This window comes from Diceros bicornis, chromosome X (assembly GCF_020826845.1).
Source record: "Diceros bicornis minor isolate mBicDic1 chromosome X, mDicBic1.mat.cur, whole genome shotgun sequence".
In the NCBI taxonomy this organism is placed as follows: domain Eukaryota; kingdom Metazoa; phylum Chordata; class Mammalia; order Perissodactyla; family Rhinocerotidae; genus Diceros; species Diceros bicornis.
The window spans coordinates 101,251,969-101,277,383 of record NC_080781.1 but is presented as its reverse complement, the minus strand read 5'-3'; the positions used below and the strand labels follow the sequence as shown (position 1 = coordinate 101,277,383).

General features: G+C 36.2%; 1 protein-coding gene across 2 annotated transcripts in view; it reads right to left on the bottom strand.

Moving 5' to 3' along the window:
- Positions 1-17,877: 17,877 nt before the first annotated feature.
- Positions 17,878-25,415, bottom strand: part of COL4A5 (collagen type IV alpha 5 chain) — a 229,582-nt gene continuing 222,044 nt past the window's right edge. For both annotated transcript variants that reach the window (XM_058536479.1, XM_058536480.1), the window contains 4 exons: positions 22,518-22,695; positions 20,536-20,650; positions 20,016-20,188; positions 17,878-19,139 (listed from right to left, as the gene is read on the bottom strand). In XM_058536479.1, coding sequence (XP_058392462.1) covers positions 19,058-19,139; positions 20,016-20,188; positions 20,536-20,650; positions 22,518-22,695 — 548 coding nt within the window. In that variant the 3' untranslated portion in view covers positions 17,878-19,057. The remainder of the gene's footprint in view (positions 19,140-20,015; positions 20,189-20,535; positions 20,651-22,517; positions 22,696-25,415) is intronic.

Genomic DNA, 25,415 nt, shown 5'->3' with positions numbered 1-25,415 from the left:
TGTAGACACATTTGGTGATTCACATCTTAATGGGACTTGAATTCCTGCAACAGTAGGCATGGTCAGCGTGGTTGCTTTGACAATCAACAGAACTCACTAGCTGGAAAGATCTACAGTGAAGAGTGCATGCACAGAAATTCAGCTTCTCCACTCCCCTAGTCTCGTACAGAGTAACCACATGTTCACTATAGAATATGAAGGGGTACTGTTTCTTTAAAGCATAAAACCTATTCAGAAGACTTGTCAGGTAAAACACGCCTAAGTACACACTAGTTAAGCACCTCCAGTGACTGCTTAGAAAAATATTACTAGGTGCTAATTGACCCCAAAGGGCATCTTAGAAATGCACCAAAATGCTTTTTTTAATGTTTTGAAAATAAAACTGCCCAAAGGCAAAACCTGGAAAGTGTGAGTATGAAAATTTGTGTGGGTAAGCCAGATCACAGCTCCTAATTTATAAAATGTGCAAAAGAGAAATTATGCAAAATGAACACACAGAATGAGGTTGAACTATATTCTTTTTTAGAAAAACCAATTCATTTTCCCTCCAAGACGTGCATGTTAATGGATGCTGGTTTTCAGGCAGCTACCTTAAGTCCCAATTTGCTGCTTAAGTGTACTTCAGAGATAAGAAATGCAACTGAGCTGTACAAAATGAGACAATTTCCCTTCTGTCTCTTGTGCATGATAAATGCTAAAGCAATTAGGAACCGCTGTTGCATGTTACATTGGAATTTTTCAGCAACATCAGTGCTGTGCTACATAAATGGGGGAAACTTAGAAAAAGTCCTGAGAAGTTAGGAGGAGACCACTGATTTAGCTTAATATTAAACATTTGGGTCTATAGAACTGAACTAGAAGCAATCCCCTTCTTGACTTTTCAATCTCAGAATATCCATTATAAATTCTATTTCACTGGCGGTAATCTGAATTAACATTTCAATAACAAAAGGAGAAAGAAAATATTGAAATGGAAAGCAGATTCTTAAGTGTCTACAGAAAAATGTGAAGCTTACAGTTCATTCTGTATTTCCACACTTGTAACCCCCAAGAAGGTTTCCCACATTTTTGCACTTTCTGCATCATTTTCAGAGAATCAAATGCATATAGGCCATTTTAAATATATCCATGCTCAGATTTTTCTTATTGTTTCAATTTAACTTTCTCAGAATCAGTTTTGAAACCATATGTCTGACTTTTTTTTATTGTTTTTTCCTCTTTATATTAAGATTATGTTCATTACAGGAAGATAGGCAGTATTGATGGTGGTGCTTAGTGCTTAGAACTAAACGTAGATATATCACATTAATTACACAGTAGCTATAACCCGTGTAAGGTATAGATAGATACTGCAAAAAACCTTTTTTGCAAGACTACTATCTCTTTTTGTGGGTGTGACACTGACGCTTGGTCAACATTTTAGTTGCCAAGGGTTCTAGATTGGTTCCTTAACACCTTGGAAAACTATAGTTGACTCTTAGTTTGTGTAGAGCTGATATTCTAAAACTGAGTTTAGAACTACAAGGGATCTTAGACATGGTGTACACCAGGCCCTACTACCCTTCCAACAACTTCTCTATTTATCCACTTCTTTCCGTTGGAGAAGTTATTTTAATCATCTTTACTATCTATTAAAGTCCTGATAAGAGGTCTAGTAGGAAAGTAGGATGAAATGATTGGAAAGATTCCTTCTTAGTCTAGAGTTTTATGACACATAATATTCCATGAAAAATGACAGTTGCCATACAGGATTTGAAAGGAGGATTTTTCTCTTCTCCCTCCCTGTTTTGATACTCTCCACCCCTACCAAGAAATGTCTTCACTACACCAATGGTGCTCACAATATTTCACTTTGAGGATTCAGAGACTAAAACCATTTTTTCTACTTTCCCAATTTATGATAAAGTAAAACCCTGTATTGTTATAATTAACGAGAAAAAATATCTTATCTGAAACTCCAATTTCTAAATCACGACTGAGACAAAAGACTAGGCTATTCTAATGCAAATATTCTTATTACAAGAGACACACCAGATGACCCTACATTGAAAGCCCTATGTGCCACATAGTAAACAAAATCCTCTGGAGTGATTTTGACCTACTGTTGTAATGAATATATACCTTGTGCTGGCGCCAAGTCATTGTAAGTGATAAAATAAGACTTCCACTTCTGACCAAGCTAGACCAGATTTACCGTGCCACCTGAACAACAACAACAACCCCTCAAAATATGAAACAAGGGATTTCAAGACACTAGATCAAACAATAAAGGACAGTGATCCCTAAGAGATGAGTTACAAACTTGGTAAGCCCTACAATTATTCTGTCTTACTGGCTTGAGAGCAATTTCAGGCCATAGTGCAGGGTCAGGGAATCCAGGCCAACTCCTTGAGTTAAAGAGATGGACTTCTAGGTCTAAGGAGGCCAAGGTGGCTAGGATTCACAGGATAGAGTACCATAGAAAAGGGAGTTTCACAGACAGACAACTCCAGAGATCTGTAGAGTGTCCTCCTTGAGTATTCCACAGGATACTGATCATTCCACGTATGTGGAGAAATTATCTGAGGCTGTAGAAAGAACCACTTAAAAGGGTTAGAGGTAACAGTGCTTGGCACTCACACAGGCTCAGAAATAGGACATGTTCCTACCAGCCAGAATGGAAAACCTCAAGATTCATGGGATATTGGATAGAGTACTCAGAAGGGTCTTGCCTCAGTATTGGGGAAAATTAGTCCCAAACTGAGCACTGCTCCAGACTTACCTAACAAATCTTACAAGCAAGATCTGAAAGGAACAAACAGCTTCCAAATAATTTAATTGTGTTCCAGAACAAAAGTAAAGAACATGTATATGATTACAAAATATCCTACATCCAACAAGATAAAATCATAATGTCCAGCATCAAATAAAAAAATTACTAGGCATGCAAAGAAACAGAAAAATACAACGAATAATTAAGAGAAAACCCAATGGAAACTTATCCAGAAATGATGCAGATGATAGAATTAGTAGACAATGTCATTAAAACAGTTATTATAGCTATATTATAACATATATTAAAAAGTTAAGTTGAGGGGCTGGCCTGGTGGTGTAGCAATTAAGTGCACACTCTCCGCTTTGGTGGCCCAGGGTTCATGGGTTTGGATCTTGGGCACACACCAACGTACCACTTGTCAAGCCATGCTTTGGCGGTGTCCCATATAAAATAGTGGAAGATGGGAACGGATGTTAGCCTAGGGCCAATCTTCCTCAGCAAAAAGAGGAGGATTGGCATTGGATGTTAGCTCAGGGCTGATCTTCCTCACACACACACACACAAAAAGTTAAGTAGAGAAAAGGAAGATATATAAATGACACAAACTGCTAGAGATGAAAACTATAATTTTGGAGATGAAAAAAATATACTGGATGGGTTTAATGGCAAATAAGACATTGCAGAAGAAAAGACTGTACAATCTGTAGTCATAGCAATAAAGTCAATTCAATATGAAACACAAAGAAAAAAAGAAGTAACAAAAATTAACAGAGCATTAGTGAACTGTGGGAAACCTCAAGTATCCTAGTATACGCATGTGGAATCCATGAAGGAGAGAGGGAAGGGTAGAAAAAATATTTTAAGAAATAATGGACAAAAATTTTCAAAATTTCATGAAAACTATAAATCCACAGATCCAAGAGGCTGAATAAATAGAAGAGACGTGAAGAAACAATAGCAAAACACATCATGATCACATTATGTAGAGATGAAAAAGATAAAGGTGACAGCAACTTTCTCATCAGAAATTATGTAACTGAGAAGACACTGGAACAATTTCTTTAAAGTACTGGTGGGATAAAAAAAAAATCTACCTAGAATTCTATACCCAGTGAAAAGAGCTTTCAAAATTGAAAGTGAAATATAGCCTTTCTCAGACATATAACAGCTGAAGGAATTCATCACCAGCAGACTGCTCTTCAAGAAGGAAAGTTTCTCATGCATGGAAAATGAAACAAGATGGAAATACAGATATACAGAAAAGAATGAAGTACACTGAAAATGGAAACTATATGGGTAAATTTATAAACTATTTTTCTTATTTAAATGTCTTTAAAAGATATTTGAGGACATCAGTGGGACTATAAGAAACTTTGAAAATTTTCTCTTTCATAAATGCAGGGAGAATACTGACAAAATCATCAGAATCAACTTTTTCAGAACTCTGGAAATTAACCAAAATCTTGCAGCAATCCTGGGAGTATTTACTTAAGAAAAATGGTAGAATCTCAGTAAGAACAGTGACCTTCATGGTGTTTTAACTTGACCTATTCCCATCTCCCCATCCCCAGCTATTTGGTAGCCTATAAAACTAATATCCCTCAATCAGTGTAAAATCCAACCATTTGCCAGCCACTGGAGGGAGCAGAACAGGGTAGGAGCCCCTTCAAAGCCTCGTTTCTAAACAACTGCCATTATTGACCTGTTTGGTGGTTCCCAGGATGAACCCACTCACAAGGTTTGTCTTCATTTGACCTAACACAGAGCGCTGCCAGTGTGAATAAACATTTCCGTGGGGGTGTTTGTATTAGTATTATATTATATTAATACCAATCAGTATTAGTTGTTTAATATTGCAGCTTCCTCCTACAGCTGTGGATAACAGTTGGGGTAAACAATAGGCTTACTAAAAATCTTAAAAGGAATATCTAGGGGATGAGATATCCATAGGAGGCTTTGGAAAGCTCTGAAATAGTTTTGTGAACTTAGAAGGAAAAGAACAGGTTTAGTCATGTGAGCATGCCCAGGGCTGTGCACATGCTCATGAGAGACCTGAGAAGACCCAGATCTCTCACTACCGCCTAACCTTTAGGCTTCTATGTCAGCAGGAAGCAAAGGCTAAAGGACAATTGTAAACTGCCTGGCTGAGTGTTGAAGGTATGCTCCAATGAGCCCATAGAGCCACTTGGCAATGACTGGGGGATTTATTGGCTCCAGGTATTTAAAGAAATCTCTGTGAAGCAATTATCTGGACACTAATCTGAACAGAGACTTTAGTGGTCACACATGACAAAGAATAGTGATTTTTATAGAATTAGTACAGAAATATCATCAAACAAGCAAAAAAGCAACAACAACAACAAATAGCCACAACAACAAGCCATTGTGGGAGGGGCATCTGATATCCAAAGTTGTCACATTATCATTTTAAATGTCTAATTTTCAATTAAAAATATAAGACATGCAAAGAATCAAGAAAGCATGGCCCATACACAGGAAAAGAAGTAGTCAACAGAAACTGCCCCTGAGGAAGCCTTAACTTTGGACTTACTAGACAAAGACTTTAAATCAGCGATGTTAGTGTTCAAAACTAAAGGAAACCATGTTTAAAGGACAAAAGGAAAATATGAGAATTATGCCTCACTAAATAGTGAATGTCAATACAGAGATAGAAATTATAAAAAAAGAACCACAGAGAAATTCTGGAGTTGAAAAGTACAAAAACTGAAATGAAAAAATCACAAAAATACATCTGAATTGGGAGGAGAAAGAATCAGCAAACTTGAATATTGGTCAAGAGAGATTATCTAATCTGAAGAAGGGAAAGAAAAAAGAATGAAGAAAAATGAATGGAACCTCTGAGAACCATGGGGCACCATCAAATGAACCAACATACATAATAATGGGAGTCCCAGAAGGAAAAGAGAGAGATAAAAGAGCAGAAAGAATATTTGAAGAAATAATGGCCACAAACTACCAAAAATTGATGAAATACATTAGTCTGCACATCCAAAGAACTCAATGAAGTCTTGGTAGAAATAACTCAAAGAGAATTTCAACAAGATACATTAGAATCAAACTGTCAAAAGTCAAAGACAAAGAGGGAATCTTCAAAGCAGCAAGAAAAAAGCAACTCAATATGTACAAGGGATCCTCCATAATATTACCAGTCAATTTCTCATATGAAACCAAGAAGGCTAGAAGAATTGGGATAATATATTCAAAGTGCTAAAAGAAAAAAAAAAACTATCATGCAGCAAGTATTCTATTCTGGCATAACTATCCTTTAAAAATGAATGAGAAATTAAGACATCACCAGATTAACAATTGCTGAGAGAATTCATCATTAGCAGACAATCATATAAGAAATACTGAAAGGAGTCCTTCAGGCTGAAATGAAAGGACACTAGAGAGCAACTTGAATCCACATGAAGAAATAAAGAACACTAGTACAGATAACTGTATAGGTAAATATAAAAGACAGTATAAGTGTATTTTTTTGTTTATAACTCTTTTTCTCCTAATTTAAAGGACGGCTGCATAAAGCAATAATTATAAATCTGTGTTGATGGGAATGCTATGTATAAAGATGTAATGTGTATGTCAATAACAGCACAAAAGAAGAGATAGATAATGGAGCAATATAGGATCAAACTTTTTGTATACTATTGAAATTGAGTTGCCATTTATCTGAACTAGATGTTAATTGTAATCCACAGGGAAAACAATCTGAAAATAACCCCCAAAACTAGAGTAAATAAAATGACAAGGAAAGGAAAATGCTATTTAACACAAAGGACGGAAGTGATGGAGGAATAGAGGAACAAAAAAGACATGGAATATGTCTTTATTATTAAATTTATTAAATTAAATCTTTATTAAACTAAAAACAAATAGCAATGCGGAAGCCACAAATCCTACATTATCAGTATTTACATTAAATGTGAATGGATTAAACAATATAAGCAAAAGGAAGAGATTGGCAGAATGGATATAAAAACCATGGTCCATCTATGTGCTGTCCACAAGAGGCACACTTTAGATTTAGACATAAATAGACTGAAAGTAAAGGGATGGAAAAAATATACCATGCAAACAGTAACAAAAAGAGAGATGGAGTGGCTAAACTAATATCAAACAAAATAGACTTTCAAGATAAAAGTTGTTACCAGAGACAAAAAGGGACATTTTATAAGGATAAAAGGGTAAATCTATAAAAAGATACAACAATTATAAATACTTATATGTGTGTGTGTATATATATGTATATATATATCTAACTTCTGAGTCTCAAAATACATGAAGCAAAATCTGACAGAATTGAAGTGATGAACAGACAACCCAGCAATAATAGTTGGAGACTTGATGGGGCCGGCCTGATGGTGTAGTGGTTAAGTTCGCACACTCTGCTTTGGTGGCCTGGGGTTCACAGGTTCGAATCCCGAGCATGGACTGATGCACTGCTCATCAAGCCATGCTGTGGCGGTGTCCCACATACAAAATAGAGGAAGAGGGGCACAGATGTTAGCTCAGACCCAATCTTCCTCAAGCAAAAAGAGGAAGATTGGCAACAGATATTAGCTCAGGGTGAATGTTCCTCACCAAAAAAGAAAAAGAAAAAAATAGTTGGAGACTTGAATACCCTACTTTCAACAACGGATGGAAAAACTAGGCAGAAGATCAACAAGAAAATAGAAGATTTGAACAACACTGTAAATCAACTGGACATAATAGACCTCTATAGAATGCTCCAATCAACACAGAATACACACTGATCTAAAGAGCACATGAAACGTTATCCAGGATAGACCATATATTAGTCCATTAAAAAAGTTTTGATAGGGGCTGGCCTGGTGGTGTAGTGGTTGGGTTCACACACTCTGCTTTGGCAGCCTGGGGTTTGTGGGTTTGGATCCCAGGCATGGACCTATGCACTGCTCATCAAGCCATGCTATGGCAGCATCCCACGTACAAAGTGGAGGAAGATGGGCACAGACGTTAGCTCAGAGCTAACCTTCCTCAGCAAAAAGAGGAGGCTTGGCAATGGATGTTAGCTCAGGGCCGATCTTCCTCACACACACACACAAAAAGTCTTGATAGATTTTAAAGTACCAAAATCATGCAAAGCCTGTTCTCTGGCCGTCAGAATAAAATTAACAGCAGGAAATTTGGGAAATTCACAAATACATGGAATTAAATAACACTTCCCTAAATAACCAATGGGTAAGGAAGGAAATACCAAGGTCAATTAAAAAATGCTCCAAAGTGAATGAAAAACTACAACATTTCAAAACTTATGGGGTATGGCTAAAGCAGTGTATAGAGGGAAACAGTTGTAAATGCCTATATTAAAAGAACAGAAAGACCTCAAATTAATACCTAACTTACTACATTAAAAAACTACACAAAGAAGAACAAACTAAATCCAAAGCAAGTAGAAGGTAGGAAATAATAAAGATTACAGTGGAAATCAATGAAGTGTAGAGCAAAAAAGCAACAGAGAAGATCAACAAAATCAAAAGTTTCAAAAGTCTTTTGAAAAACATTATCAAGATTGACAAATCTTTAGCTAGACAGACCAAGACAAAAGAGAGAGAAGACTCAAATTATTCAAATCAGGTATAAAAGAGGGGACATTCCCACTGACATTGCAGAAGTTAAAGTGATTATAAGAAAATACTATGAACAATTGCATGCAGACAAATTAGACACACTAGATGGAATAGACAGATTTCTAGAAGGACATATACTATCAAAACTTACAAGAAGAAATGAAAAAACTGAATAGATATAGCAAATAAAGAGACTGAACAATTAATTTAAAAATTTCCCACAAATAAAAGTCCAGGACCAGATAACTTAACTGGTGAATTCTGCCAAATGTTTAAAGAAGAATTAACACCAATCATTTGCAAAATTTTCCAAAAAATGGAAGAAGAGGTAAAACTTTTGAACTCATTCAATGTGGCTAACACATCATAGATACCAAAATCAGAGAAAGATATTATAAGAAAAGAAAACTACAGACCAACATTGCTTATGAATAGAGACAAAAAATCTTAAAAACAAAAAACAAAAACTACTAGCAACTCCAAATACGCTCATATAAAAAGCATAGGACCAGATAGCTTCACTGGTGAATTCTACCAAACATTTAAAGAATTAACACCAATCCTGCTCAAACTCTTCCAAAAAATATTGAAGAGGATGGAACATTTCCCAATTCATTCTATGAGGCCAGGAATATGCTGATACTAAAGCCAGACAAAGACACTCAAGAAAACTCCAGATCCATATCCTTTATGAATATTGATGAAAAAATCCTCAACAAAGTACTGGCAAAACAAATTCAAAAGCACATTAAAAGGATTATACACCATGATTAAGTGAGATTTATATCAGAATGCAGGGTTGGTTCAACATATTAAAATCAATCAATGTAATATACCTAATTAATAGAAGGAAGGGAAAAAAACCTCACATGATTATTTCAATTGATGCATAAAAATCATTTGACTATATCCAGCAACTCTTCATGATAAAAACATTCAATAACTAGGAATAGAAGAAAAGTTCCTCAGCTTGATAAAGGGCATCTGTGAAAAACCGTAGTTAACGTCATACTTAATGGTGAAAGACTGAAACTTTTCCCCTTAGATTAGGAACAAGGAAAAGATGTCTACTCTCATCATTTCTATTGAATATTGTATTGGAGTTTCTAGCCTGATCAATTAGGCAAAGAAAAAATGTAAAAAGCATAAAGATTGGAAAGGAAGAAGTAAAACTATTTCTGTTTGCAGATGACATGACCTTATATATAGAAAATCCTAAGAAATCCAATAAAAAACTATTAGAGCTAACAAATGCATTTGGCATAGTTGTATGACACAAGATCAGTATACAAAAAAAATTGTATTTTTATACACGAGCAATGAATAATTCAAAAAGAGAATTAAGGCAACAATTCCGCTTACAGTAGCATAAAAAAGAATAAAATACTTAGGAATAAATTAAACAAAAGAAGTGTAAGATGTGTACGTGAAAACTACAAGACATCAGTGAAAGAAATTAAAGAAGACCTATATAAATGAAAAGACTTCCTGTGTTCATGGGTTGGAAGACTTAATATTGTTAATATACAACATTACCCAAAGTGAAGTACAGATTCAATGCAATCTATCAAAATCTCAGCTGTCTTTTTTTTCCTTGAAGTAAGTGACAAGTTGATCCTAAAATTCACGTAGAATCACAAGGGGGCCTGAATAGGCAAAACAATCCTGAAAAGAACAAAGTTGAAAGACTAACACTTGACAATTTCAAAACTTATTGAAAAGTTAGAGTAATCAAGACTGTGTGGTACTGGCATAAAGATAGACATATAGATCAATAGAATGGAATCGAGAGTCCAGAAATAAACCCATACATCTATGGTCAATTGATTTTTCAAAAGATGCCAAGACAACTCAATGGGGGAAAGAATAGCCTTTTCACAAATGGTAGTGGAACAACAAGATAACCACATGCAAAAGAATGAAGTTGGACCCTTACCTCGCACCACGTGTAAAAGTTAACTCAAAATAAATAAAGACTTATATGTAAGAGCTAAAACTATAAACTCTTAGAAGAAAACATAGGGGCAAATCTTTATGACCTTGGATTAGGCAATGGTTTCTTAGATATAACACCAACAGCAAAAGCAAGAAAAGGAAAAATTGATAAATGGGATTTCATCAAAATTAAAATCTTTTGTACTTTAAAGGACACAATCAAGAAAGTAACAGGACAGCCCTCAGAATAGGAGAAAATATTTGGAAATCATATATCTGATAAAGGACTAGTATTTGGAATATATAAAGTACTCTTATAGCTCAACAATAAAAAGGAAATAACCCAATTAAAAAATGGCAAAGCATCTGAATAAAGAATATCTACAAATGGCCAACATGCACAAAAAAAGATGTTCAGCATCATTAGTCATTAGGGAAATGCAAATCCAAAGCACAATGAGGTACCACTTCACACACACTGGGATTGTTATAATTTAAAAATGGAAAAATAAGTTTTAATAAGGATGTGGAAAAATTGGAACCCTTGCGCAGCGCGGATGGGAATGTAAAATGGTGCACCTGCTGTGGAAAGAATTTGACCGTTCCTCAAGAAGTTAAATACAGCATAGAATCACTGTATGACCAAGAAAATCTGCTCCTAGGTGTATACCCAAAATAATTGAAAACAGTTATTCCAACAATTACTTGCAAATGGATGTTCATAAGAGCATGATTCACAATCACCAAAATGTGGAAACAACCCAAAGGTCAATGTGTAAATGGATAAACAAAATGTGGTATATCCATACAACGGATTATTATAAACATAAAAAAAAAATGAAGTACTCATACATGCTGTAATGTGGATGAAGCTTGAAAACATTATGGTAAATGAAAGGAACCAGACAAAAAAGGTCATATTTTGTATGATTCCATTTATACGAAACATCCAGAATAGGTAAGGCTATAGAGACAGAAAGCAGATTAGTGACTACCAGGGGCTTAGGGGAGTGAGGAGTGACTGCTTAATGGGTATGAGGTTTTCTTTGGGGGTGATGAAAATGTCTTGCAACTAAATAAAGGTGGTGGTTGCACATTGTGGGCCACTTGAATTGTTCGCTTTAAAATGTAAGTTTTATGTTATATGAATTTCACCTCAATTAAAAAATAAAAGAATGAAGTACTAACACATGCTACAACATGGATGAGCCTTGAAAACATTATCCTATATGAAAGAAAGCAGGCACAAAAGGCCATATATTGTATGATTCCATTTATATGAAATGTCCAGAGTAGGCAAATCTTTAGATACAGAAAGTAGATTAATGGTTGCCTAGGGCTGAGGGGAGGGAGAAATGGGGGAGGAATAGAGAATCATTGCTGATGAGTATGGAGTTTTCTTTTCGGGGTGATGAAAATGTTTTGGAATTAGATAGTGATGATGGTTGCACAACATCGTGAATATACTAAAAACTATTGAATTGTACACTTTAAGAGGGTGAATTTTATGGTATGTGTGTTGTATTGAATAAAAAAGAGAATGTACTATTTAAACAAAAATAATAAGGATTTGGTATGGGGTTTATAACATATTAAAAATACAGTGTATGAAAATACTAGCACAAAGTTCAGGAGGGAATTATTGAAAGTATACTATTGCAACATTCTTAAAGCATACATGAAGTGGTATTATATAAGTTGAATGTAGATTGTGATAAGCTAAAGATGTATACCATAAACCCTAAAGCAGTCACTAAATTAATCAAACAAAATGTTATAGTTAATATGCCGCAAAGAAGGTATAATGGAATCAGAAAAAATACTCAATCTGAAACAAGGCATTAAAAAGTGAACAAAATACAAATGGCACAAATAGAAAACACGTGGCAAGATGATAGATTTAAACCTAACCATATCAATAACCACATTAAACGCAGTCTACTAAAAGGCATAAATTGTTAGATTTCATAAAAAAAGCAAGATCCAACTATATGCTGCCTACAAGAAATGCACTTCAAATATAAAGGCAGAAATAGATTAAAAGTAAAATGATGGAAAAAAATATACCATGCTAACACTAACACAAAGAAAGCTGGATGGCTACATTGCTATCAATATAGAGTTCAGAGCAAAGAATAAACATTTTCTTTACCATATTACCATTATCATAATGATAAAGGGATCCTTTCATCAAGAGGGCAAAAAATCATAAGTATTTATGCATCTAATAACAGATCTTCAAAATAGATTAAGTAAAAACTGGTAGAGCTGCAAGGAGAAAAGCCTTAGCACATTTTCATGTGCTCATGGCTGCTTCTGCTTTCTCAGAGAGGACAAAAGAAAATACCAGTTTCTCAGAGCAGGAGAAGGATATGTTTGTGAAAATGGCTTTAGATTGTTATCTCTTTCCACTCCATGGGAGGAGTGTTCCGTGCTGTTGCTGCTGGCCTTAAGGCAGGCAAGAGCTGCCACATCTGAAAACACATAGTCAACTTAAGAATATATTTAAACCTAGTCATCTCAAAGCCTGGCTTCTTACTATACTGATTACTATAAGCTAAGCAGGGTTCTATTTCAGTCTAGTTGTTTTCCAACTTGTCTTTAACCTTTCCTGCTTCTCTAATCTGATAAATAACCAAATGCTGCTTGGCCCAGTTGGCTTCATGTTTGTTCATCTGATTCCCAGCCTAAATTTCCCCTAAAGTGAGTTGAATAAGGAAAACTACTGCATGCGAAATATGACCAGTGGAGGTTATAGTTAGCAAACTCATGTTGCTTCTGTGTGTGTTTATGTATATTAATGTAAATGAAATATAATGAACTTTCCTGTTGGAACTAAAAAAAAAAATTCCCCTCCACAGAGTACTTTCTGCATTGTCTATAATAGATGATAGATAGTATCTGCATGGTCTCAGGTTTACATAACAACCAAGACACACTGGTCCTTACTTGGACACTAGTAGCACTGGAGGATTTGCAGACTAGAGCATTCAAATGCCAGGAGCTCGTCCGGATTCAAGAGCCCAGAAGAAGCTCACGTCGGGTGGGCACCAGGTCAGACTCACAAGGTTTTCTTTAACTACAGAGGCTTAGACCAGAAAAGAGAATCCTGAGGTATAGTAGATTGATTCACTGTAAGTCCCCTGTGTCCAAGGGTTAATTCTAAAGGGTCTCCAGTGCTATGATGGTGCTGGGAAAAGCACTCATCCTTAACAGAGAACCGAGGTTTCCAAAACATGTAGCTTATCACTTTCACGAGGCAGAGAACCCTGTACTGCCAAGAATTGCCACCACACAGGATTCTGAGTTTTTTGATACAAGTATCTTCATGACTAGAAGGTGGTGATTAGATTTGGAGTAAAAGAGAACTTAGTAACTTGTCCTGTGACCTTGGGAAATTAACTTAACCATTCTAAGGTTCATCTCCTACGTCTGCAAAATGGATACCAATCATTGCACTGTTTGAATATGTCAGGGTTGTTGAGGCTCAGATGAAGTCATGTGTGAAGAATGACATTTTAATGAGAACTATATAAATCAAGGTGTTACTCCTGTTGCTACTGAGGCCTCAGAGGTAGTCTTCTTTAGAGCCCAAGCAAGGGTCAAAATATTGTGTCAGAGAAAGACACAAAGGTATGACATCTGGTTTACCACTGCAGCTTGTAATAGACTGGCAATAGCAAGCACATTACTGGCCCCAAGGAAATCAACCAGAAAACTATTTTACTTTAAAGGAAAGTATATTCACTTCTTGGTAGGCTCCATGCAACCCTGGTTGAAATTAACAAGTAGTCACAGACCACCTTTGGTTTTAGAGCCTGTCCCATCTTCAGTAATCTCTAGTCTAAGCATTTACTCTGGTAGCCTTGATGAACAAAAGGGAAGCAGATCTGAAGTACTTCTGTGGGCTTACCTTTCACAGAGGCCCTTGAGGCTACAAAAGCATTTGTTTTAGGTGGCTTAAATTGTCTATTTATTGACCTAGTAACTCTTTGGGGTTTTCTACTGACTGCAGGCATATACACCTGGCTTGGCAGATTTCTCTGGTGGAAATAGTACTAGTAGTATCAGCAGGAGTTTCCTTTCCAGAGCTTTGAGAGATTAGTTATCGTAGCTTAGAATCTAGCCTACCAATGAGGCAACTGAGATTCTTCCTTTGGAGTAGGCTAGAGCAAGCAAATGACCACTCAGGAGGAAGTCAAAATGCATTCTTTAGAGATCCAGTGGGACAATATTTGAAAAAAATCTAAATAATTTAGGATCATAATGAACATATTTTGCCTCATATCACTCTAAAAACCTTGGAACACAGCTTCCAATAAAGCTTGGTTAACTAGGTGTTAGCTTAAGTGATGTTAAGTCATATTTCTGCTGGCCTATCCCTCAGTTCAAATTGGAAGATGCTAATCATGCATGTCACCTTTATCAATTCACCCTCACTTTGCCACATATAAGAATAAAGCACCTCCACTAGATTTTGGAAACTAGAAGCAGTTGTGCATTTGTCAGGGTATCAACAGCAAACAGACAACACACTTAAATTAGGATAATCTGAGGAGAGTTTAATTAGAAAGATGTAGGTGGTGTGTAGGGGAACCACAAAAGGTAGTGCAGGAATCCAGGGCTAACAGCACAGCAGCGGTAGACTTGTCATCATAAACACAGACTTGAAGAGATGAGAAGAAAGAGGTTACTGGAACTAGACAGGGAGATATAATTAAGAAAAGCAGGTCATCTTGAGAGGAGCAGGGACATTCAACTGAGGAGCACAAGCCAATCTGAGGTGACCACATAGGCCCCACAAAAATAAATACCCTAACCTCACTCTTGTTCCTCACTCTGTTATCCTGCTGGGGGTATCCCATTGGTTGAACCCAATCAGAAGCCAGAGGGCATGGAAACCCCCTGGGGCAGAAATCAGGGCAAAGAACGCCATGTGAATCTGGAAGAGGAAAACAGAAGATATCTGGCATAAATTGGTACGATGTCATCAATTTGCCATCCTGTGGGGTTAGGTGCTGGGCATGCTGTCCACTCATAGAGAAATAGAGAATTAAGTTTACATAAACGTGATTTTTGCCTGTCCATGTGTTAGGCAACAGGTTGGTGAGTCAGCTTACTCTGGACAGCTACTGCTGGCAAAAAGCCTCATGATCTATCCTAGTCTGGCCTGGAATTAGTAAGATTTCGTAGTCAAGGATAGCATACCATACTTCTTGTTGGGATATGTATTATAGTCACTGAATAGCTCTCTGGTTGAGTTGTTTTTGGATTGCTATCTATCACAGTGTCCTACAGCTAATAAGTATTTAATGAATGTTTGTTGCTGTGGAACTTGAGAGACAGTCCTATCTGAATTTATTTCTTCAGTGTCCCAATTTATAAGTATTTCCACCATACAAACCTTCCAAACATCCTGATCACACTCTGGAAACCACTGCTCTAAAATGGAAATGACATATGATTTAAAAATATTATTCAATTTATTTTGGAGCTGCTGAGAGATGAAGGTGTTTGTATAGTCCAGTCTGAGAACAAAGCTTCTCTGCTAAGGAAGCCACTTGAAGTCCTGGCCAAACAAAAGTGATTGCTTTTTGCTTCTGTGTTGAGAGGCACAGGAAGTATTACCAGAGCCAACTCATAATCAGGCCCTTAAAAGAATCTTTGACAGTAGAGCTGTCCCTTATTTTGAATGCAGAGATTGGGAAACTGGGCCACCTCTTAAAATACTTGCTATTGATCTTTATGAGGATGAAAGAATATATGAAGCTTAAAACGAGGAATCTGGAGGCAGGGCTTTAGACAACTCCACCACCACCATCATCAATGAGTTCAACAAATCATTGCACATACTGATTGATTTTTTATAGGCAATAGTGCCCTCTTGTGATTAACAGATTAATAAACTTCTGATGGCTTGGCATGACAAGTGAGTTTTCAATTAAACATGCCAACTGAGGCAAAGAACCTAAATGGCACCACGAGAAATAGAAAGTGTTCTTCAAATTTGGCTGGGTGAGAAAAGACACTGTACAATCATAAAGTGTCCGATAAAATCTCTTTTGGAAGCTTGGAAGTGATGAGTGTGACACCAACATAGCATATGTCTGTGTGTGTGTGTGTATGTGTATATATATATCACTTGGTTGATACATGTAAAGCCTATTTGTATCTGATTAAGAAGAATAACTTATTCATTGCCGGCCTATGTGGGAAAACCGTTAACTGTGTATGACTGCAAAACTCACTATAGGCAACTACTAGAGCTGCTATATCAGAATAATCTTTGAATATTCAGTGTCAAGGGAGGGTCAACAACGTTAAGGTCCTGGAATGGATTGGGTTCATGTACTTTAAACAACAAAGCAGGGCTGGGATAGTTACAGGATTTAAGAAACACATAGACTAGCTGCACGTGCAACTATTAAAATGTTAAGTGTGGGCCGGCCCCGTGGCTTAGCGGTTAAGTGCGCGCGCTCTGCTGCTGGCGGCCTGGGTTCGATCCCTGGTGCGCACCGACGCACCGCTTCTCCAGCCATGCTGAGGCCGTGTCCCACATACAGCAACTAGAAGGATGTGCAGCTATGACATACAACTATCTACTGGGGCTTTGGGGGAAAAAATAAATAAGTAAAATTAAAAAAAAATGTTAAGTGTGATCTATGCAGAGATAGAAGTATAATGATGTACATCTGAAATTTATACAATGTTATAAACCAATGTTACTGCAATAAACAAAAAAAAATTCAAAAAAAAGAGGTTATTTTTGAGCCAAGGTTTTCAATCAGCTAAAAATGAGAGGGAAAGCTACAAACGGCAAAATCTCTGGAATTATTGTTTACAACTGTAATTCAAGGAGCAACCTTCGAGTGTACAGCATGTAGAAAAATCTATGGGATGTAATATAGTGTTTTCATTTACAATTACCCATTAGTGTTTTCATGCATGTGGCTACATGGAAAAATAAAGCTAGAATTTGCAATCGGCTAGCCTTGAAATCAACAGTATTATTAGGTAGTTACCATTGTATAGAACCTAACTTTGACCACTACAGACTCTAAGCTTTAGATTTTGCATGGGTTTATATTAGGGTCTAAAATTCTCAAAATCACTTTGGTTGTTTCATATTTTAGCTGTAACACAAATTTTATTTTGGACGCTTTTAATACCTCTTACTTTTAGCAAGTCCTCAGCTATTTTAGAGAGCTACATGTATTCATTCCTAATCATTAGGAATATTAACTTACTAATCTGCTTTAAACATTATTAATGAATTCTTCCCAAAATAGAAAGTAGTTCTGCTTCCTTTCTCAGCCATCAACACAATGTTTTTAATAAATTTATTATCTCAAAAATACCTTCAAATGGGTTGTTTTCTTCATTGGAAAAAGTACACTGCTGTGTGTTTTCTATCAGCTATCAGAGTGATCCAAGTCTGCAGAAACCTCTTTTGGTTCAGAACTGCTCTAAATGACTCTCTGAGAAGGGACTACTTGTTGATGTGCAGATGTGTAGTCTATCTGTAAGTGAGCACATTTTTACACAAAGGCTGAAGACATACACAATAAACCATCCTTACAACATATGATATCTTTAATTAAATTGATATTGGTGAGTTAAAAAACATTAAGAAGTGAGAAGATGACAGCTAGGGAAATAAAGTATTCTATGACTATTTATAACAAAATGTTTAAAATAAAAAAGAATAAGAAACATCAATTGGCTTTGTAATTGAAGAGGGAAGACTAAACAAGTATTGGCTTCCCAGTTCTTGTACAAGCAGAGACCATAGGAGAATAATTCTTACATAAGAAGCACATGGAAAAATTGTCATTTTTTTTGGTATGTTTTTGTTTCTCACAATCATTTGGGAGAATTTTGCCCAGTCAGGGATGAGCAAAAACAAGATGTAAGAAACATTAAAACAGGGGGCATGTAGTGTTAAGAGTGTCTTGGAGAATATAGCAAAAGAGAAATTGCTCCAGTGGATATTATAATTTGGTATGTAACAGGAACATTTAAAATTCTGATTAAAGTGACTAAAAATGACCCGTGTTATTATAAAAGTCAAATAAGAACTTAGGGGGTAAAACTCAAAATAAATTTACTCTCAGTAGTAACTTGATGCAAGAATACAAATTCTCTCATTTTAATAAACATGGATATAAAATCTTGCTGCCTGTATTCTAGGTTTTCCTAAGTTTTCTGTAAAGTGACTCATGTCAGATCACATCTAAATGACTGAACATTTTGAGTTAAAAGGCTGTTTACACAATATACACATTCTTTACTTACAGAGCAAAATAAGCTTAACACTTTTATATTAAAAACCTGGGATACAGTAGGATTAGTAGCACCATGAAAAATAATTCTTCCCCCAAACTGCAGTCTTTTATTTTACTCAATGTGATTCTTCTCTTAATTGAATTTTTAACGTGCCATTTTAGTTACTGGGCAAAATATATAATCTTCATCTTATAATCCTTGGAGAAAGTCATTCTGGACCCAAAAAGTAAATTCATTTCCTTATTTCTTTCGTAGAAAAATAATAGACACCTTTCTCTGGCACATTGCTGAGGTACATCTGAATCTTCATGGTTCCTAGTCAGCATGCTCTCTTGGTCATATATAGTAGCACCATTGGTGGCAGCAGTAGTAAAGTTGGGGAGAGTGAGACATTGCATCCTGGGAATTTTATATATATATATATGTATATATATCACATTTAAAAACACACAAGGAATTCTTCAAAATGTTATGTCCTCTTCATGCACACTTGACATCGGCTAATACGTGTCCTCAAGTCTCCTGCTTTCAGCGTTTCTGACTGAGGTTTGCTGGGAAATAAGAAACAAGCGTATCAGATTAGCCTCTTATGGTATTTCAATTCTATTATTGGTTCAAATTCATACCCACACATTCTCTTTGTTTTTAAGTAGCTCTCCTGATGACTTACTGGTTAAATTTTGTGCAATGGGATCTAATGTAACGACTGGTATGGCCTAAGAGCCATTAGTGGTCATAGGTCTTTTTGTGACTCTTCTCCCCACCACTATTATCTTTGTCTATTTGTCTCTCCCTCTCTTTTTCTTATACATTTTTCTAATAGGCCTAGAATGAGGGGGATCTGGGCAACTGATGAGAAATAAATGAAAATACACAATACACAAGAAATACATAAAGATAATACATAAGAAAAATATCAATTAATGATAACTCAGAAGAAGTGACATATAAAAATAAATTTAAACCAAAAACAAATCCACTAGATTGAAGTATCCTGAGGTACATATATCATATGTGGTCCTATTCATTCAAACACTTGGATGAGAGCCTTAAAAACATCCTGCTAAAGGAGACTACTGGACTGGGAGAGGGAACATAGATTATAGCTTCAATTCCTGGGGTGGCTTCGGTCTACTTGAACAGCTGTTCACTTGTTATTGAGCAGATCATATAACCTTTCCTTGCTCTATTTTGCTATTGAAAGATTACTACTAAGATATCTCAAACCACACCTATCTAATATTAGCAAAGTCTGTTTTTCTGACCTGAGACTGGTATATGAGGAGAATAAGTAAGAATCAAGAACACTGCCCACTAAATTACTAACATTTATTGGATATAAACCATCCATGAACAGCCTCTCTCTTCCCGAGCATCTCTGAAGTAAGCTTAGGACCTAAACTAAATTAAAGCCATAAGCACCTTACCTGAACATGTCTGACATATCTACAGTTGCCAGCCAAAAGCTGTAGGAGTTGGCATAGTAGTTGCAGGTACCTCGCCCATGACATTCAATGAAGGGAGCTGAACGAAACTCTTCCAAGCAAGAACCAGGGGAGGCCAGGGCTTGACCTGAGCCCTCCGCTCCTGCACTTGTGTGCTAGAAAAGACAAGGAAAAATGTGCCACAATACCCACGTGCCATGACAACTTAGTGAATACCTAAAAATGCGTGCTGAGCTTGACCAAAAATTCAAATCCAGTGAAGGAACTAGTGTCAGAGGTAACAGAATAGTATCCACACCAAGAGTACTCAACCAAAGCAACAGGCAGATTATGAAAATATGTTCCAGAAAATGTGTGAGGGGCAACACAGTGCTTGGATATAAGCTATTTGAAGCTCAAGCTTCTTACTAAGCAAAGGACAGGGATTCCTCATATTGGGAAGAAATGTAGATATGATGGACAGTCAGCAAGGACGACAAAGACAAGGAAGAGTGTTTCGTACCATCATGAAGGAATAACCAATCCAGAGAGAATCCCATCCCTGAGGACAACGGGGAATCTGGATGGTCTGACTGTGAACTGCAATCACCACAGCTGGAGCTTCGCATACTGCACATCTGGTAAGGGAAAGAGAGAGGGAACACAGTCTACAGAGGATGTGGGAAATAGCAGTCCCTCTTCTTTGGTAGCCTTCCTGGTATAGAAGCCCATTAAGGTGTCTTTAATGCTCAGGAAAGGAGAGAAATGCACTTTGAGAATTGCTTTTTGGATAAGCCCTATCTCTCAATATACATAATAAAGTTATAAACAAAAACTGTAAGCTTTTTTCAAGAAACTACAGAACCACTGCTATAGCATTTTCATTTTCCATTCTGCCCCAAATTTGTATTCATACTTGCTGTAGTCAATGCCATAATTGCTGTGAGAGTTTGGTTAAGTGTATTGTACATACTACTTGCTGTCAAAGTGCCCAGTTGGAGGGTAGACATTGAGTAATGCTGAAACTGTGCTAAGAACAATGTCTGATAAATTGGAAAAGACAAGAAACAGACACTTTCTCAATCCCCACCCATTATTTTTGGTCCAAAGGATATTTATTAACCATTTGGTCATATCTGAAGAAGTACAAAATTTCTAGAATGCTGGGCAGGTACCCAGGCACTTGGGGATGTGGCTTAAATCTATAAAATCAAGTAAAACAGCAACACAGTAAATACAGCTGAATCTACCAAATCTTTAATAAAGAGCATGAGGGGAACTTTTGAAATATGACTGAACCAATTTGGCAAAGTTTGTCTACAAAATAGGGAATACCTTTACAGGACCTTTTATTCCCAAGAGTTGAGAGTGATAAAGATCACAAAAAATGAATCCCCAAAGGATTTGGGCAAATGTATTAAAAAGGGCACCATGAATTTGCTACTAAGAGAGGCTGAACTAGGTTTAACCTTTATACTCAATGTGAAAGAAACTATACTTTCCAATGAGTCATCTTTTATGGTTACTGGACTCCTAGATAAATTGGGTCATGATCGAAAATGGCAATATCTAATATGCCTAGGAGATTGAGTTAAACTAAGATTCTGATGTGGCAAAACTCTAGGAATCTATTAATGGTACCACCCTCCTCTTACTCATGCTCCAAACCTCAGCTATCACTTCCTTCCTCCCATAGCTAATCAACTGCCAAATCCTATCCATTCTATTAACATGATATATGTCCCCCACTGAGAGTTTCAATCCACTCCTACCAGTATTATAGCAATACCTTCAATTTAACTGGTCTCTCTACCTCGGGACTATTCCCTCTTTAATCCATGTTACACACTGAAAGCTCTATAATCTTCCATGAAATGTAGCTCAAAAACTTTTCAGGGCTCCCCATTATATACCAAATAAATTCCAAACTAAAATTTGACATTGAAAACTTTCTACTATTTGGGTCCAAGTTAACTTTCCAACCTCTTCTCCCTATGCAACCTCTACAAACTACATTCTAGACACACCAATCTACTACCCATGTTCTCTGCCTAGTGTGTCTTTCCCCCTTATAACTGCCAATGTCTCAAGTCCTCCTCATCCCTCAAAGACTAACCAGTTCAAAACACATTTCTTCTATACAGTCATCCAAAATTTCTCCAGTTAGAATTAAACATCCCTTTTCTCATGCTTTCATAATATTTTTATTAGATCTATTGTAGCACTTAGCCCAAGCCTGATATATATTAGATTAATTTACGTACATTTGCCTAATGACTAGACTGTGAGTTCTTTGTATATTACACTATGTCTGTCCTGGGGCCTGGTCAAAAGCAGATCCCCAATAAATACGGATCAAACTACATACTGAATTGAATATTACAAAGGCACCTCTGTTCTACCTAACCTGGGAAAAATATGCTCAGATTATTAGCTTTGGACTCATTTCTGCCTAGCTAATCTAACTGGGGATTGGTAAAAGTCAAAGCTATACCAATGTCTCACCGACTAATGAATGGCTGAATGCTCTGGCCCTTCAGGGGCTCCATGCTCATTGGCATAGGTTCTGGAGTGGAGAGCCAATAAGAATAATCATTTCTTGAAGCAAAGTTGCAAACATTATTGATGTTGCAGAACATAAAAGGCATGGTACTGAAGCGACGAAGGCAGCTGCCGGCCGTCCCTAGGAAGAATTGGGGAGAAAAAGATGAAGGACTGCATCATAATGGTACTTTAGTTTCTTCTAAAACACTAACAAACAACCTTTCAAAGAGAAACTTGCCCACATTTCTTAGATAATTAATATACTTTAATTCTTCAATTATAAGATGTACATTTACTCATATTTCAACATTTCTAAAATCAGGATATAACTTATAATTTATGTAGACATTTATTGTGGTAGCTCATTATATATTCCCCAACACTGTTTTTAAACTGGTGATACGTCTTATAAACAATGGTGTCTTATGGAGAATACCGGGTAATTTATTGCGGACAAGTGAAGGGCACACACTGAGTCCTTATAATATCATATCAGTATTTCCTCTCCAGGCTGCCTTCTCTTCTTCCAAGACATCCCCAGTATGTATCTTGTGTGGGTATGCAATCTCTTTAAGCCTAGGCACAATTGTAGAGCTGAACAATATGCACAGCAACGATGGACAGGTTTGCAGGTCAATAATAAAAAGGAAAAAAAATTAAATAAGAGAGAAAGGAAGGATGTGAAGGAATAAAAAGAAAAGGAACTAGAGCCTTTGAATTTCTGAGCTGGTAGGGGCAAGAGAGGTTATCTCTACAAGTGATGAGGCCTTTCATTTCTCATTTACACACAAAAGAATGATGAAAAGTGATGTACCCCTCAGACATTTTTAAGTTAACATCCAAAATTTTTCATCGGAAGTTTTAATTGATACTGTGCCAGTTATTAAGATATTGGTTATTGTCTCTTGGCCTCAAACTCACACTTCTATCCTCTACTTTGTAATACTGGGGCCTGGGACTTTGCAAAGCACGTTCAACATTACCAGCAGTCATTTCTAGTGTTTTATGAATATCTATATTAAAAACAAATTTTTATATCACTTTTTTAAATGAATCCAATGTAATGATTTGAAGCCTAACACTAAACATTTTTAAAAGTACATAAACTTGTCTTTAACAATTGGAAATTAAACAATACTCCTTTTGCATTTGGAGATTACATTTCCATTCTACTTCTCTCACACAGTTTTATCCTAATGTATTTTTATTTTTGGAAATCTTTTATTGATTATCCTATCATATTTATCTGGAACAAAAATTTAAAATAACTTTTAAAAACTTTCTATGACCATAAGGCTTTACATGTCAAATATTTTATTTTGAATTGTCATCATAAATATTATTAATTCACAATTGTTCAAAAACAAATAGATATTATAAATTTTGATAATTACTAAACACGAAAAATAAACTTTTATTGGAAATGTATTTCTTAGTGAGATGGATTGGAAGTGAACTATAGAGCCTCAGTTAATGGAGACTTTAACAAAAACTTTATTTTGAATTGTCCCTTTGAATCTGTCCCCTAGAGGTTTTCACACTTCAAGGCAATGTGTCATCGTTTGATTCTTTTATAAAGGGGAAGATGGGTGATAGTGAAAGGGGATGTGGGTATCCAAAGTATATGAACAGGCAGTTCAACTTTAGCATAAAGTACACATGAAACTTGAGGATTTGAAAATTGATTCCTTTAAAATTATGCCTGTGTATTTCTTGGAAATTCCTCATGTATCCAAAGGAGTATGCTTATCTCAGATTGAAGACGACTGATAAAAGACCGATAATTCTTAAACCTGGTGGATCGTCAGAATCACCGGGAATTTTTATACAGTAGGTTTGGGATGGGCCTAGGAATCTTTTCAAAAGCCCCCCATGTTGAAAATCATTGACTTAGTCTAATTTATACTTTTTTCAGAAAAAAAAAAACTAGCTCAGAGAGAGGCGACTGCTGACTCAAGGTCATGTGAGAGTGAATGACAAACTGGCGTAATTGAAAAATGAATGGATTTAGAATTGGTCGGTGTTGGATTCAATTCTTATCTCCATCACTTTCTGAGCATGTGGCTTTGAATAAGTCACTTAACCTCTTAGCCAGTTTTTTTGTGTGCATATATAAAATGGAAAAAAAAAATACTTGTCCTATATCTTTCTTGATCATAGTTGTGAAAATGAAATTGGATAATGGATATGAAAGTGCTTTTTAATTATAAAGTAATTTAAAAATAAAACCAACCTTACTGCCTAATTAGAGACAGAGCTGGAAATATCCCTGGTCTCAGAAAGAAGAGAAAGGAAGAGGTACATGAAAGGGAGGCCCAAAATGATGAGAACAGGGATGTTTGGTTGCATCTGTGCTGTAGGCTGCCCACAATGATGCAGAATTCTGGATTATAGCCTCCAAATTTTTGAAGAGAGGGTGATCTCACGAACTCTCAATGCCTCCCATGTTCTAAAATTATAAGGCTTTAATAGACTAATATTTTTTTTCTCCCAGACAAAATAGTTTTAGTATTCAATCTGTTTCCTCTACCCTCTTTTTTTACACACCATAATCTTCTCACTAATCTAATATAGAGTATGTATTTATTTGATCAAGTAATTGATTCTTTAACATCAAAGCTATAGCTGTCTCTATTTTTTGTTTAGCCATGAAGATATCTCCAATTTTATCCTTGTGTGAACCCTACCAGAGACTCTGTAATTCAGGATCATTTTGGAATCTTGGGCCCTGTCATGGCCTTCCTATGTCTGAGGTTTAAACTGTATCCAAGTCAGGACCAGTTTGTAGCATCTAAGTCTGCATGCATACTATGATAGCCCTTGTTTGACCAAATACACACATTTTGAAATGTTATAGTG